The sequence below is a fragment of the Parus major genome, chromosome 1A (genome assembly GCF_001522545.3).
Source record: "Parus major isolate Abel chromosome 1A, Parus_major1.1, whole genome shotgun sequence".
Lineage (NCBI taxonomy): Eukaryota > Metazoa > Chordata > Aves > Passeriformes > Paridae > Parus > Parus major.
The window spans coordinates 51,747,800-51,763,511 of record NC_031773.1 but is presented as its reverse complement, the minus strand read 5'-3'; the positions used below and the strand labels follow the sequence as shown (position 1 = coordinate 51,763,511).

The 15,712-nt window shown below is 45.5% G+C and overlaps 1 protein-coding gene across 1 annotated transcript; it reads right to left on the bottom strand.

The window, feature by feature from the left end:
• Positions 1-7,343: 7,343 nt before the first annotated feature.
• Positions 7,344-15,048, bottom strand: CKAP4 (cytoskeleton associated protein 4). Its single transcript, XM_015629357.3, has 2 exons — positions 14,599-15,048; positions 7,344-10,395 (listed from the first exon to the last, which is right to left on the bottom strand). The coding sequence occupies exons 1-2, from the start codon at positions 14,938-14,940 to the stop codon at positions 9,064-9,066; spliced, it is 1,674 nt and encodes a 557-aa protein (XP_015484843.1). The 5' UTR covers positions 14,941-15,048; the 3' UTR covers positions 7,344-9,063.
• Positions 15,049-15,712: the final 664 nt, after the last annotated feature.

Sequence of the window (15,712 nt, the reverse complement as noted above, 5' to 3'; positions counted from 1 at the left end):
CAGGGATCCCATGGCAAAGTGACCGGTGGTGAGCTGTCATGCCCAAAGCCACAGGATGAGGCCCACAGCATTTATTGCTCACTGGAAGTAATTTTTCAAGTCAAGGAGCAATACTTCTCCAACATAAATGAAAAATTCCAGTCAGCAGAGGGTAACTGAAGCCCTCTTAAAACAAAAGTATCATTGAAGAGAGACTAATAAATCACCCAGTGACTAGATTTTTTCATTTGTACTGAAGACCTCCCCTCTCAAATCTGGTCCCTGTGTCAAGCCCTTCCCTGTGATATTAACAAAACACTTCAGGATGTGTTTATCTTTACTCAGTACAAACTTCAGAGGGACCTAAGCACTTTGAATTGAGAATCAGCACTTTGGCTAGGAGTTTTGACTTGCTGCTGGGAGACTTAGCTGCTAGCCTGAGCCCTCAAGCCTCCCTTTGCCTGTATGAACCCACAGTAATTCCCTGTTTCTGCTTTCTGAAATGCAGACTGGGAGAGAGGGAAAGAAAGAAAGAAGCTCCTCTGGGTTTATCTGCACAAATCTGTAGTTAACCTCACTCCTAAAGCACAGGCTTTTGCCCAAATGCTTTAGAGAATAAAGGAAGTTTGGGCTCACACTCAAGGTACAGTGTAGCTGCACCCTCCAAAATTCTCTTCCCTTTTGCAGGCAGCAGTACTGTGGTGAGCAGGATTCACCTGGTGATGGACATTTCCATGTTGTGCTCTTGATTCCTTTTTGCAGGAATCAAGTGCTGATCTCTAGATTCAGCCATCATCCCAATACAAATTTATCTCCAGATTTTGTCCAGGAAATGTTGAAATTAGTGCTGTCTTCAAATAGTTCAGGCAAAAATACAAACACTGAACTTCACTCACTACACTACATCTTTTCTCAATTCTCTTTTGCCAATGCAAGAAAGCACACTTAGTCCTGAATGTGGATTGTGCTGTGAAGTCTGTAAGAACTTAGATTTATTTCACTGCTCTTCAGGAGGAGGAGAACTTTTTGTTAAGGTGACATGAAAAAAAATTTGAAAGGAAAAATAAACAGCACTCCAAAAACTCTTTTTAATAGATGTGCTTCTTTTTATAGTTCAAATACTTTCACAAACAGGGATTTTGCTCTGTGCAACCATTTGAAACAGAAGCTCTGTTACTGAATTAATTTTATAGGTAAAGTAGTAAATTATACCAGTTCTAATGAATGTGAAACATTAAACCTAAGGAAACTGAAGACCTTTGTGAAGGCAAGTGAAAGCAAATCAGGATCTGAACAAAGGACAAAGTGGTAGGGCTCTTGGATAGATTCAGCCTTTACTCCATCTGTTTGAGGTTTGGGGCAGACCTGGCTCATAAGCAAGAGAATCAGTACATGTGCTGCAAGGGGCAGGTCCCAAAGATGTCATATGAGACCCATAATTCTCTGCTAAAAGTACTTGCAGATCATCCACAACAACAGCAAAATTACATGTCAGTAGTAATTGCCCAAACCAGAAGAGAATGCAGCTCCTCACCCTACCCTTGGTTGTTCCTGTGGACCTTGGGGAAAATACATTAATTCTAGGCAGTTCTAACATGGGATTCCTGTTTTGGATTTATGGAGCTACCAGCACTTCTGGAGCACTTAGTTGCAAAGCTTAAAGTCCTTGATCTTACTCCTTGACCTGAATCAAAAACTATTTTTGAGGGTTATATTTAACAAATAACACCACTATCTATTGCCAACTTCATTATAAGTATTCCTTACATACTAAAAGAATGCAGAGAAGAAAGAGAAGATTCTTTGCATTGGGAAGATTTATAAACTAATAAAGCTTCCCAAACACTGGAAAATATATAATGGGAGGCTGGAAAGCAGCAGGCATCTATTCTGTTTGGTACTTCTTCACCTTCTCCTCTCCCTGTGCCACACACACACTACTCCAATGACCACAGAAGTCAACAGAGAAGGATCTATCTATGTCCATTGGCCTTGAATCATGTCCCAGGAAAAATTCTACAAGAGACAGGAGAGGAAGCAGAAACACCTGAAAGTTATAAAAATGTCACAGGTGCCATGGTTGCCACCAGCCACGTGGACTGGTGTCTGTCTCTGCTGTGTGCCTCACTGCTTTAGCACACCTCCTCTGTCCCTCTCTGTTCTTTGGTTGCTCAGCTCCTTTGGTCAGTCTGCTGTCTGATTGCACAGTGGATGGAAGGAGCAGTGACACAAAGGACAACTGGAGCCTGCACCCTCACTTCCTACAGCACCACAGCTTCTTTTTACCCCCTGTTGTTACCAGCTAACCCAAATGTCCTTGTGTGATAATACACTCTGAAAGGTCTACAATGTCTCTCAGCCTGACTTAATCAAAGGAGGTTCTTCTGAACGCAAAGGAGGCCAGGAGGAGTCACCCTGCTATCTCTACAGCTGCTGTGGCTTTAAAACTACAGTGACTTAGGGGGTACCCGGCTTCCTCCAGTAGGGTCCCCAAACTGCAGTCACTGAGAGGCTGTGACATTCTTTTGGGATACTGTAATGCAGTTTGATCCATGAATGCATTCAGCTACAGAGGTATTTTGCATGCCTCTAAGAGGTTATTATCACCTCAGTTAATTATACACAAGGATTCAGACTCTGGCAAACCTTAATTATCCTTCCATCAATCTCAAGGTCACAAAAGCTTAGAAGGGCTATTATTAGCAGTACAAATATCTCCTTTCTGAATGGAAAAGCTGCTCTTTTTCATGCATATCTAATTTTAAAATGCTAAGCACATTGGATAGAACCAAGAAACCACCTTGGGGATGTGCAATACTCAATGGATGTGCTAAGACCAATACCATTTTTAGACGTGAATGTACAATATTAAAGATCTGGTATAGGGATGAGGCAAAAATTATCAGAATGGGGTGCTTGAAACCCGCATTTAATCCTAAAAAATATGCCCTTGGGAGAGTGGTTTGGTGCCTGGAGCATTCCAGTGGACAGGTGCCTAAATAAATCTTCTCATCCAGCACCTGTTTGAACCTCTGGGCCCTGGTGTTATATGCATGATGTAGAAATAACAACAGTTGCATTCACTCAGGGCACACATTCAGATCAATCAATGTCCCTTTTGTTTCTATCTGTGAGGGCTGTGATGGCATCTCTGAAGGCATCAGCTGAACATGTACCAGGTAGCTGCTCTGTCTGAAACTCCAGGCAGCTGGAAACAACAGCATGGAGAAGGCTGTCCCTCAGTGAAGAGCCTACTGGTGAGCATTGGGCCATCTGCATTGTTAATCTTTTTGAACAGAAATAGTTAATAAACATGCCCTGAGGCCCAGCCTGCTTGCCCAGCACCACAAACCATATTTCTTTAATCCATATACCACATAAGACAGTACTAGCTCCTCTGATAATGTTCCTACAGTGCTTTGTCTAGACTCTGAGAAGGAATCTTGAAAAAGGAGATCCTCGCTTCAGGATGGGAAGATTTGTTAGCTATTAGGTATTCTGGTAAGTAACTCTGATGCACTCATAGGAAAGATTTTTTTTAACTTGAGGTGCTGGAAATTATTGTTGGGCATATTACACATTTACAATGTGGCTTTGGGTGAAGTGTTTTGGCCTAAATCTTGTACCAGGAAAGAAAAGGGGAATGTAGCTACTGAGTAGGATCTGGATCAGGACCCTTGTCACTCTGTATAAGTTTTCCAGCGGGGTGGAAATTTTCTTTTGACCATACTGTTTCAATTTACAGACTTTGCACACTGGCTGAACAGACTAGAGGTAGTCTGCTGCCCTTCCCAGGTCTCTGGCTCACAGGCACACCACCTTGCAGTTGGATCTCACTCCCTTGCAAAAGCATTTTGAGTTTCCAGGGCAGGGAATTATTTGGTTCACTAAGGGTTTTTTTGGCCTGAGTGACACCAAAGCGTGAACTATTCAAACACACTCTGGGAACCGCAAAGTTTTTGTTTTACCTGCCACTGACAAGGATATAAATTCCTATGTTTAGATCATATCTCTTGCAGTGCTCTCTCTAAACAAGTAGCTCTTCAGTGGCTCTCATCTTAAGGCATGGTTTTGCTTGTGACTTCAGATTTTTACTGTAAATCAATTAAAATCTAAGCATAATAGTCTGTATCCCCCTACTATGTATATACAGTTGAGAAGTTTGGTGAAAAGGGAGAAATGAGAGCAAAAGAAAAAATTGTCAGAACTTCAGAAGTCAGAGCAACAAAAAAATTCAGAAGTTTCAAGGTAACCCTGATTATTTCTCCACTTGTTATGTTTTCCATCCTTACTCATAACTCTAGGATTCTATCCCAACCCCAACCTAAGCAGTATTGACAGGAAAGGATTATGCACTGGAATTTGACATATTTACATCTAGAGAGTGCCAAAGCAAAATCTTTCTGAGTGGAACAAAGCCGCTCTTATTTGAACTAGCTTCTTCCTCTAGAATTGCAGATGAACACCAGGGTGAAGCACAGGAGGAGTTAATTGTGTAATAAGTGTTTCCTCAAAACTATTTTTTTTTTCAAAACAGGATACACAGTAAAATGAGAAATTGTTTCTTTGGCTTTTATTTCTCTCACAGTGAAACAGGAATCACTTGAGAAGAGCTTTGCCCCCTTGATGCTAAGCAGACCATCTAGTAGCATCATCTTGGAAAAGATTTTGAGATGTACTATTTGCAAATTTGTGGCAACCAAGGGAACACCTGCTCCATAAGCAAAAAAAATCAGAGTTCAGGGATGTCTTTGTCTGAGGTCTAGCAGGCTACAACTGTGATGCTGTCTTAACTCTGAATAGCTCTGGGGTTTAGTATTTGCATTATAAATGCAGGAATTATTGAGCTCTGCTCACATAAAAAGATTTCCAAGTTCTTTCACTTTCCAAGTGCATGAGCAAGCACTGACTCTGGAGAAATTACATTATATTGGGAGCTTGCAATTGATTGTACACTAGAGACTCTGCTTTTGTGAGCAAGGACAAAATACACTTTTTGTTTGGGTGTCCAAGGCAGAATTTTCCTTTGAGCATCCTTGGTCAGCATTAGACTAAATGGGTTCTTGGCAAGGGAATCCCTTTTTTTGCTGTTTGACCTCGTGCCAAGATTTACAAATAGCTGTTCAAAAAGTCCTGAATGTAAATATTCTGAACAAGCATGTCTGACATTGGTGAATATCTGCACTTGGCTAGTGGAGGATGACAATGACCAAAATGCATGCAGGAAGGTCAGGGTAGCAGTAATGTACGAGTACTCAGAGGAGCAACAGGGATTAGCATCTCACAGTGCTAAGTATCACATAGCGCTGATATTAAACCCAAAAGAGCTACAGCTTCCCCCTCCCTAAACAGGTATAAACCAAGCAAGTGATGGCACGACAAATAGGCCAGGGACCAGTTATTAGCAAAATGACAAAACTGGGCAGAACAAGCGGCAGTTACTTCTCGAATCAGCTCCGCAGTGGATGAAGGATTTTTCGGGGCGGTGGAGAGCATTCAACAGGGCACACGGGCCGGGTGCCGCGGCGGGACCCGGGGAGGGGAAGCGGGGGAGGAACCTGGCGCCTGTCCTTTGCCAGCTGGATGTGCCAGCGCGGACATGTTCCCGGCCCCTGTCCCCGGAGGGAACCCCTGCGGGCAGGGCAGACGGACAGACAGACGGACGGACGGACGGGCTGGCGCAGAGCCCGTGCCGCTGCCGCGCCGCCGCCACCGGGGGGCGCCCGGCGCCGCCGCCCCGCTCCGCGCCCTCAGCCCCGGGGAGCGGGGAGCGCTCGTCCTTTCCTGCAGGGCTCCAAACTGCACAGAGAGCACCCTCGGCAAGCGCAAGGGCCTCGCTGGATGTTTTCTGCCTGCTGGGGTGTTTGTACATCTCAGACAGACTTTTTTCCCGCAGTCTAATCTCTCTGCAGCTTTGTTTAAGGTACCAGTTGAGCCATGTCAAAAAAAGGTAGTAAAAACACTAAATCACTAATCCATGCTTTAATGAAACTTCCAACACACACATTTAGACCACCAGATGCCCTTCTCAGTAATTTAGCTCAAGGCAGTGGTTGAATTCCCGCTGGGAGAAGTTCCTGCAGCAGCCCAAGATTTATCTCCATCACATTTGCCAGCGTGGCCCTTTCAAGAGTGATCAAGTCCACAGTGCCTCAGTGAAATGGTTTCTCCATTTATGAGAGCCGAAAATGAAAGCAAGAGTTAATGAACAGGCCCGATCAATACCACATCAATCAGGTAAGACAATTTATGTTGAAATTTGTTACTGTAACAGCATGTTACTGATGAACTCCCAGTAGTATAAAGGAACACTGGCAACACACTCAGTCTTGCTAAAGACCTTCTCCACTGCTTCATTACAAAGTTGAAGAATGACAGTAAAGAGCAGCATTAGGTCTGTGAGCATTTATGAGGAAATTAGGAAATGTTTTTATTGGATGAAAATGTCAAACAAGACATAAAAGCTGAGCCACCAGCCTGCCAAGGAATCCTTGTCTCTGTGCCTGCCTCCAGACATGTTATTATTTACAGAGAATTATTATTCTCATTTAGTGAAATAAATAATTTCAATAACTTGCCATAAAAATTCAGTTACTAGAAGTGTAATTAGTAATTCTTTGTTTAATTTTTGATATCAAATACAGCCCAGCTGCACTGCTGGCTTTAACAGCCCAAGTTCCAACATCATGCAGCTACTATAAAGTCACTGCATGCTGTCAGCCAGCTTGCTGCCAACAGGTTATCTCAAATATCTTTACACAGAAGAGCTTGGGTGCTCACCTGCTTTGTCAAGCACGTGTAGTTTAATTAAAGAGTTATGACCCATTTCTGTGACTTTGGCCTCAAGAATTGCCAGGATCTGATGATGCCCATATTCCTGAAATTACCCTTTCCCAAACTTCTGAAAGGCAGATATCCATCATGAGAATAAGTATCAGTTGATGGGCCTAACAATCCAGCATTCCAAGCTAAGCAAAAGGAGCAGCCACTGTGGAAATATCACACAGGTTCTTTCTGCACGTTATTTCTGTCCTACAAGCTTTGGGCACTGAGGAAGTCTTACAGAGGCCTTGCTGGCAGTGTCTGGCACAGAACTCACTCATGGCACAGACCAGGTATTTCACACTTTATGATCACCTTCTCGGGCTCCAGTCTGCTGGTCAACAGCAACACCTTGATGAGACTCAAACCCTGCTTCCAAGACTTGGTTTGTAACCACAGCAGGCTAAAATGCCTCGACATTTCCCCATGGAAACCGAGAACAAGTACAGGGCTGCAGCACATCTGCTGTGTTTCCCCAAGCCCTCCCCTGTACCTCACTGGAAGCACCCTGGGAAATACAATAAGCAAGCAGCAACCAAAAAAAAGGTGCAAAGAATATTCCAAATGTTTATTATGTATTAAAAATACTGCAAATAAGCCATACAGTTCATTTCACAGTAACCTAAACAACATTGTTCAAGAACTTGAGAAGTCAACAAAGAACAGTGCAGTTCCAACAGTGACAACAGTTACCTTAATGCCATGGCTCCCTCTTTCTCTGACAGCAATTCTTTCCCGTTTACAGCAGGAACAACACTGGATATGGTTCAGTATCCTATTTACCTAGGAGAACTCCTTTTCACTTGTGCTGTTCCCATTTCTGGGAGATGCTATTTCTAGGAATTTTTCATCTAACACAGTCAAGGATCTGTCTGGTCCAGGCTGAAGTGGGCATGATGCCCATGGCCTATTTCCAAGGTATCCGTGTGCAGACTTCTTTACCAATTATTTGGATAAAGTTGAAAAGTAAACTCGAAAAGGAGGGATATTAGAAATCCTTTCCAAAAAGACAGAAAACCAAAGAAGCTTCACAAGAAAGCAGGTTTTAGAAGACCATCTACAGAATTATGACACCTTTTCCTCACTCTCCTAGAAGGTTCCTTTGCTACCAATGCCCCAGCCAGACACCTGGTGACAAAAATAGTGACAAGAATCAGGTGCCAAGTCCTGAATACGTAACAAGAGTTCAGGTCACTGTCAGCTGTGTGAAAACTTGGAAATGTATATGCCATAGAAGCAATTCTGCTGATTTCATGGTGATTTTCCCTCTTGTGTGTTTTGGAGTGTATTATTGCTGTTGATAGCATGCTTGTTATACATGGAACACAACAGGTACAATTTTGGTCCTTCTCTTTCCTCAAATTTGTGGTGATTTTTACAGAAAAACCCCTTATCAAAGACCAAATTTTAGATCTTTCCAAGGAAGACACAGCCTAATCATGTAAACAGTCTAAAAATATGGCAAAAATATTACTGTACCCTCTTGAAATTAATCCAGTCCTTCAGATGTCCCTTCTAAGCACTGATCTTCTGCACCAGCAGCTGAAGAGGCTGGCAAAGAAGCATGTGATCATGAAGAATGAATCTCCTAGGCCTTAGCCCCAGGCAGTGCCACTTACCTCAGACCTTGTTAGTTCCTTGGTACAGATTAAGGTCTCAGAAATACACTACAGCTCAGCTGACCCTTGGTAAACTGACCACACATCTGAGTCCCAAACTGCAGAAACAGATGAGGTGCTCCACGCTTGCACCACTCAAGTTCACTGCAGCAAACAGTTTAAGATAGTTTGTTTCTTAAACCCAAATATACCAGTAAACTCCTCGGTGAGTGCAGCAGTATGCTTTGGGTACCAGAAGAGCTGTAGCCCTTCTCCCTTCTGTGTGGGATTTCTAGTGTCAGTGTGAAACACCTTCATGCCATTCAATATGTGCCCATGCTAACGAGGCTGTAGTGCCTCAGTTACACCACTACACTTAACAGTGGTACAACTTCATAGAGAAGATGAGCCCTTAACAAACTCAACCCCCAAAACTAAACTCGTGTTTTCTTAAAACAAAACTTAAGGGAAAGAAAAATCCAAACAACAAAAACTCCAAAAACACTACACGGAAATGAAATAAAGGAAATAAGCAGAACTGTCTCTATTATTAAAGTATTCTTATTCTCTTTGGAGGTATCAAATTGCTTTTAAAAAGAGTAAAAAACGGGGCATACAAAAGCTATTTTCCTTAACCCATTATTTGCCCAAGGAGCACCACTGCCTAAACTTTTTCATGTATTTTTTCTACTTTCACAAACAACCTTTCCAGATCATTCCTCAGGTCATCTATTGAGCTCTTCACAGACTCCAAGTTGTTCTCATTATTTTCAATTTTCACCGAATAGGCAACTAAACTATCCACTGCAGTTCTTATCATTTTCAAATCAGAATCAACCTGGCTAACAGAAGATCTCAGTTCATCTACAGAGCCTTCCATAGAAGAAAATTTTTCAAGGTAGCCTTGAGAATGTGCTTGACCTGCCTGATGATTGCCTTGATCCAACAAAGTACTAATTTGTTTCTGGATATCCTGGAGAGCACCAGAGGATGGCAAGCCACTGATGCTTCTCCTTAAGTTTTCCATGTCGTTGTACAGTGAAGTCTGTGCTTCACCTAGATTTTTCAGAGCATCTGTGACTGAAGTTACGTCTGTATTTGAGAGTCCCTGAAGAGTGGTAATGCTTTGTTCTAGGCTCTTGAGCTTATTCTCATACTCTGCCTCCTTAGAAAGGAAAGAGTCCAACTTTTCACTGTTTTGAGCAGCAACAGACGCTAGAGACTCTAGGCTGTCTTCTATGTGCCTCAATCGAGATTCCAGTCCTCCATTGCTCTTCCCAAAGGTTTCTAATGCTTTTCTGAAGAGTTCATTATCTTCCCATTTGTTGAGGTTGGCTTTAACTTGCAGTAAATCTTCATCAAGTCTTTTAATGTCACTAGGGAGCTGCATAATAGAACCCTCAGCTCTCAGAACTTTCTCTTGTAAAGCTTTTAATGAAAGGTGTTCAGTGTCTGCAGCCTCTTTGAACTTCTCATGTTCTTGTTTGAGGTTGACTAACTCTTTCACTTCAGTGTACACATCAGACTCCATGGAGTCTATTGTACTCTTCAAGGTCTCTATGTCCTTTTCTTTCATTTTCATGGATGCTTGCATTTCATCAAAAGCATCTTTTAGCACCTTAATTTCATGTTTATACACATCTGCCTGTTCTAGTGAACCAACCTTTGCTTTCATATTATTGATTTCATCTTGGCTCCTTTGCTGGACTTCAGTGAACACAGCAATGTTATCATTTATAGACTTGGTCAACTCTGTTAGTCTCTCTTCCACTGTGTTTTCCAGAGATGTGAAGTCTCGTTCCCTTGCATCCTTCACCATGTGAATGCCATCAGACAAGTCTTTCAAAATTTCATTTTGCAGCTTCTGAAGCACTTCACTGATCCGGTTTATTTCACTCTCCCCTTGTTTAACAGCCTTCTCGCTCACCTCCTGCTTCTGCTGAACAATTTTCATCATGGATTCAAATTCTCCAAATGTGGTTTGAAGAGAACGTACCTAGGCCAGAAACACACATGGTTAATACCAGTTATTTCATCCTTTTTTGTCCAAGATCCTTATAGCCCTTGTTACCAGACGAAACGATTACCTTGCAATCCTTCATGTCCCATACCTGAAGTGACACAGTGGCACACAGATATAGGAGGCACAAAAGCCCCAGCATCCTGAGCCTTTCAGCTCTATAGTACCTACACCTTCTGTTAAGGGTCCTTGGCCTCACTGACCTGCCACTCATGACCCAGGAAATCTGTGGCAGTGAAAAAGGATCCCTGGTCTCCAGAATTTGCATGCAGACCCCCAAACCATCCCTCCCCTACAGGATTCCTGGTTCTAAAGACCACAAGTCTTTAGAAAAAGGAGGGAGAGGGGAAAAAACCAAACCAAAAGAATATCTGGCATCAACTTCTGAATATAGAAAAGCTGGGATTAGATTTTATCAGTCAAGAATACCAAAGAGCAATTCCTGATGATGAAAAAGAAGTTTCACAGTAGACAACAAAGAGCAACAGGAAAAATTAGGGGGAGAGGAGAGCTGGGATGGGCCAAGGAATGGAAATAGTAATCATGACATTTTGCTGCTCCTAAGGACCAAGAGAAACACAAGAGATTCGGGTTTTTTTGTTAACTATTTTTTAAGATTAGAAAAAATTAGCAAGTCTTTAATGTTCTAAATAGTTAGCAGCTTGTGTTTTCCCACTCCTGCATACACCCACACAGTCGCAGTGAGCAGAGCGCATGTATGTACACACAGAGAACAAAAGCACAGCAGCTGCCAAGGGCCTGCCTTGCATCTAGCTCAGGTTAACAGAAAGTTCCTACCACTGCATCAGGTAGGCTATTAAACCTCCCAATTACAAAAACTATCTTTACAACTGGTTTTAGTAGTAGCCAGAGGGAAAAGGTCAAGGGGTGAGGGGCTGTCACGTTCATTTACTCTCACATTTATAGGTAAGATCCAAGCCAGGGAAGCACACATTACTTAATTTTGAGGCCAAGCAGAGCATCAGTCTTAAGACTGTGGAGAAATCTTTTTGTGCATGTGTGGGTTGTACTTTCTTAAACTTAGTAAAGCAATGTAAAAACTCCCACTGGCTGCAAGAGGAATCCATCAAACAGAAAATACCTCAAGGCTTTGGCAGGACGGCAAGTGCTGAGTAATGCATGTTGCCTTGCCTCACACTACTCCCTGTGTCTGAGGGGTACATTAATCAGCCATGCCACATGGGCTGCCATGTTTACTGATTAGATACACAGCTGGAGGGGTGGTTTTTTCTATAAATAGAAAGAAATATATTTTATATGGTTTTAGAAAGAAATGCACAGAGCTGCTTTTTTTTTTTATTCTTTTCAACTGAAGCAGGCCCCAGCAGTTCCCTGACTGACTCTGAACCTAGACATTATTTTCAAAATACCTAACAGACACCCTAATTAGAAATTAAGTTATTTCTATGCATTTTTGCAGATCCCTGGCCAATCCTCCTTAGTTTTGAAAGTATACACAGTACAAGGATTGTAGAGTTTGGCCATGAGACTTGCCCTTGCTTTGACAGATCCCTGCAGTTTGAAGAATACCCATTAAGATGACTTCTTTTCTTCCTCTTCAGCAAAAAGGTTTCTAATGTTTTTACTTTCCCTACACTTGTATTCTCTAGAGCTCCCATAGGAAATTAGGAATGACCTAAGGGGAAGGGGTGGAGAAGGTAATACTGCCATACACATTGCAGCTGGGCACCCATCATTAGACTGACTTACCAACCTCATTTTCATTACATCTTAGCTGTCATTCATTCTGATTATTTCCACAGAGAGCAGAGAGCTTTTTCTGTATCACTATAAATGGAGGTCAGAAATCTAACAGGATAACACAGGAAAATTCTCCTCCCCCTCCTTTTACAGTGACACATTTCAACCAAACCACCAAATTCATATTTGCAAGTAACTATCTTTTTAGTCTAAGCAATCAGAAATAGCCACAACTCTCCAGAGGGCTGAGCCTCTGCAACTGTATGACTCATAGAGATGGATCCCACCTCACTCCACTGCATTCAGGCAATGTTCATGGTGTAAGTTGAAGCTATTCCCCATCTGGGCCAGTCACTTGAAGATCGGAGAGCTCTGATATAATAAAATGGACTGGGGTCTTCAAATTATACCAGCTTCTAATCTGATTTGTCCTAACCAAAAGCCACCAGGACTCAAAGCACTACCCTTGCACAAATGACCTTGGCCTCTCTGAGAACGGTGCTATGTAAAAGACTAAACCTCCACATAATTTCCTTTCTCTTCAATGTGTAAAGCAGATGGGTTTATATAATGCTTACTCCTGACAGAAGCTCTCTGCAGTCAGACGAAGGGCAAAGCAACACAGCAGCCTCTGCTAAGAGCACAGCACAGGATCCTGCACCTTTGTAAAGCAATGAAATACAGCCTGCTCTCCTCTCTCTCAAGTACCTTTCTGTGCCACCAAACCAGAGCAACTGAAATTTCCAAGGGTTACATCGAAACCCTGTGATCTTTCCCCCGCCTTTAACAGCCATCTGCTATCACAGGCAAGTAAGTTTCAGTGGTCTTTGAAACCAATTATTTATAAACTTCTGTTATATACTCCTCTCCTAGAATACGTAACACATACTTCCGATTTTCTGCAATGACATGAGGATGGGAGGCAGTAAATTGTCCCCATCCTTTGATTAGAAGGGCTTATACATTGAATGTACATCTGAGTTCTATACTCATGTACTGTAGTTTTACATCTTGCCATTGCAATTTCTTCTTTCTTATAAGCAGTCTACAAAAATGGCTTAAAACCCAGTAAAAAGCAACAACTTTTGCTAGTTCAAATCACTGTCCTGTCATCAGTGAGTAAAGCCCTCAGGATTTAAAATTAGCTTCAGACACAGCCCTATAGCCCTGAAGTTTATAACTCTTCTCCCTCACTGACATGAATTTTCCTTTTCCTCCTTGTTGTATGGGACAGGAAACACCAAGAGTGACAATATAATCTCCACATGTTCAGGCCACTGTGTTTCTGGAAGCACCACTGAACAGCCAGGAGATCTCTGCCAGTGCCTGTCCCCCACCGCCAGCCCAGCTCCAAGCTCGCGGGGAATACAGGGAATCTGAATGGTCTGCCATGCAGAAAGCAGTCAAGCTGAGACAAGAATTTCCTTTTCTTTGATCTGACTCACTCTTAACTTTACATACTGTCTTCCAACCAATTAACCTACTCCTGGGAAACGAGTTTAATTGTATGTTGATGATATGCCATCACAGATGCCATTTTTAAAGGTTTCAGGCACCCTAGGACGTATCCAAGTGGATACTGCTATTTGTAAAACTATAGCTGGGAGGCTAATAAGGGTCAGAGTGAAAAAAAGAAATGAGAGAAATGAGCATTTATTTAATTTCATTTGAGCCACATTCTGTACCAGCAACTTCACAGTTTTTCCATGATCCTGGACTATCTTAGACACTGCCTTGGACACTGCGAGCCTCACTCCCTTGGCCAGAGACTGCGGCAGGAACGTGGGAGGCAGGGTACTGCAGCAGTGTTTCTGGCACAGGCACTGTTGTTCGGCGAAGCTCACATGGGTTTTGTTTTCTAGAGCGTGGGGACGCTGTGGCAGGATCCTGCCCCATTCCGACGGCGCTGCCACCCCATGTCCCTTGGCGTGCACACCTACTCAGGCAGCGACGAGCGGCTCGTTCGCCCCGCTAGGTTAAGTGATTTGAAGATGCAGAACCAGAGGCAGCAGCTCCTTCGGAACGGCACCGCTGCCGACACGGAACGCAGCGCTTCCCATAAAATGGCTTCAGGCACAGGCCCTGGAAAAGCCAGCTGGGGGCTGCGGCCACCGCCGCGGGGTCCCGGCCCGCCCCGTCCCGCCCAGCTCTGCGCTGCCTGGCAGGGATTTCTCGCAGCCCTGGGGCCACGTTTGCAGGCACGGGGAATACCGCGGCCCTGACTCCATCCGCCCCTATAATGCCATGGAAGCATCTTTGAGGGAGCGCGGAAGAGGAGGGGAAGCCAACGGGACACGTTCGCTTTTCCGCAAGCCAGGCCACCCGAGAGCTGCACAGCTCCTTATTTAAGGGGCGAACCCCCGCGCCCGCTCCCCTAGACGGGCGGCTGCTGCCCCCCGGCCCGCCGAGCAGCACCGAGCGCCCCGACGGTCCCCAACCCGCCCGGCGCCGCGCTACCTTCTGCACCACGGTGTCCAGGGTGGCGGCCAGCTCCTGCCGCTGCCGGCCCGAGGCCTCCACCTCCCGGACGCTCCGCCCGACCTCCTCCTGCAGCTGCAGCATGTACCAGCCGGCGGGCAGCGCGGCGCCCAGCACCACCGCGGCGCTCAGCAGCATCGCCCAGCTACGGCGGGGGCCGGCGCCGGAGCGGCCCCCCCCGCCGGCCCTGCCGCCCCGGCCGTGCCCCCCCGCCGCCGGCTTCTTTACCGGCAGCTCCTCGGCGCCGCCGGGCTGCGCGCCCTTCTCGTTGGCGGCGGGCGGGCTGCCCCCCTTAGTGCCCCGGTGCTTGGCGGCCGACATGGCGGGACGCCGCCGCCGTACGCAGAGCGGGAGCAGCGGGAGTAGGCGAAGGAGAGAGACAGAGAGGATGGAGGGAAGGCGGAGGCGCCGGCCTGGGCCGCGCCACGCTCCCCGCCCCGCCCCGGCGCCCGCCCCGGGGAGCCGCCACGCACACGGGGATGGGCCGCGTCCCTGCCGGGGGGCAGACGTGGCGCGCAGGGCCCAGCCCCATCCCCAGGGGAGCGATGGGACCGGGAAGCGGCGGGCGGGGCGGGGAGGGGAGGAAGCGTCGGCCCAGCTCCGCGATTAGAGACCTTGTCCCGACCCTGTGTGGGGGTCTCGGAGCGGGGAGCGCTCTCCAGCCTCCGGCGCAGGGCGTCCCCCGATCCAGACAAGTCCCTTTGCCAGCTTTTGGCCCCGCGCGTAAAGTTTTGGTTGTTTCTGGATTCTGCCTCACGCACCTTCTGTTTTGCTTGGTTGTGATTTAGGCTGGAATAGCTGCAGCAAGCTCCGGAATGAGTGAGAGAAAGGCGTGGAGAGAAAGTTATTTTCTCCATCCGCAACCCCTCTCCCCAACCCATTTCTAGTGCCTGCAGAGCAGAGACTTGGCATCGGGCTGGTCCCTGGGGACCCGGCAGCTGCTGCCCTGGCTGGCAGGAGCGCACCAGGCCCCAGGCAAGCTCCTCTGAGATCACGGACGGCTTTGTCCGAGATGGAGAGGCCAGGAGCTCAGCACCGAGTGTGCCCACAGAGCCTTTCCGCTCCGAGCATGCTTCTTTGCCTCCCCATGCCG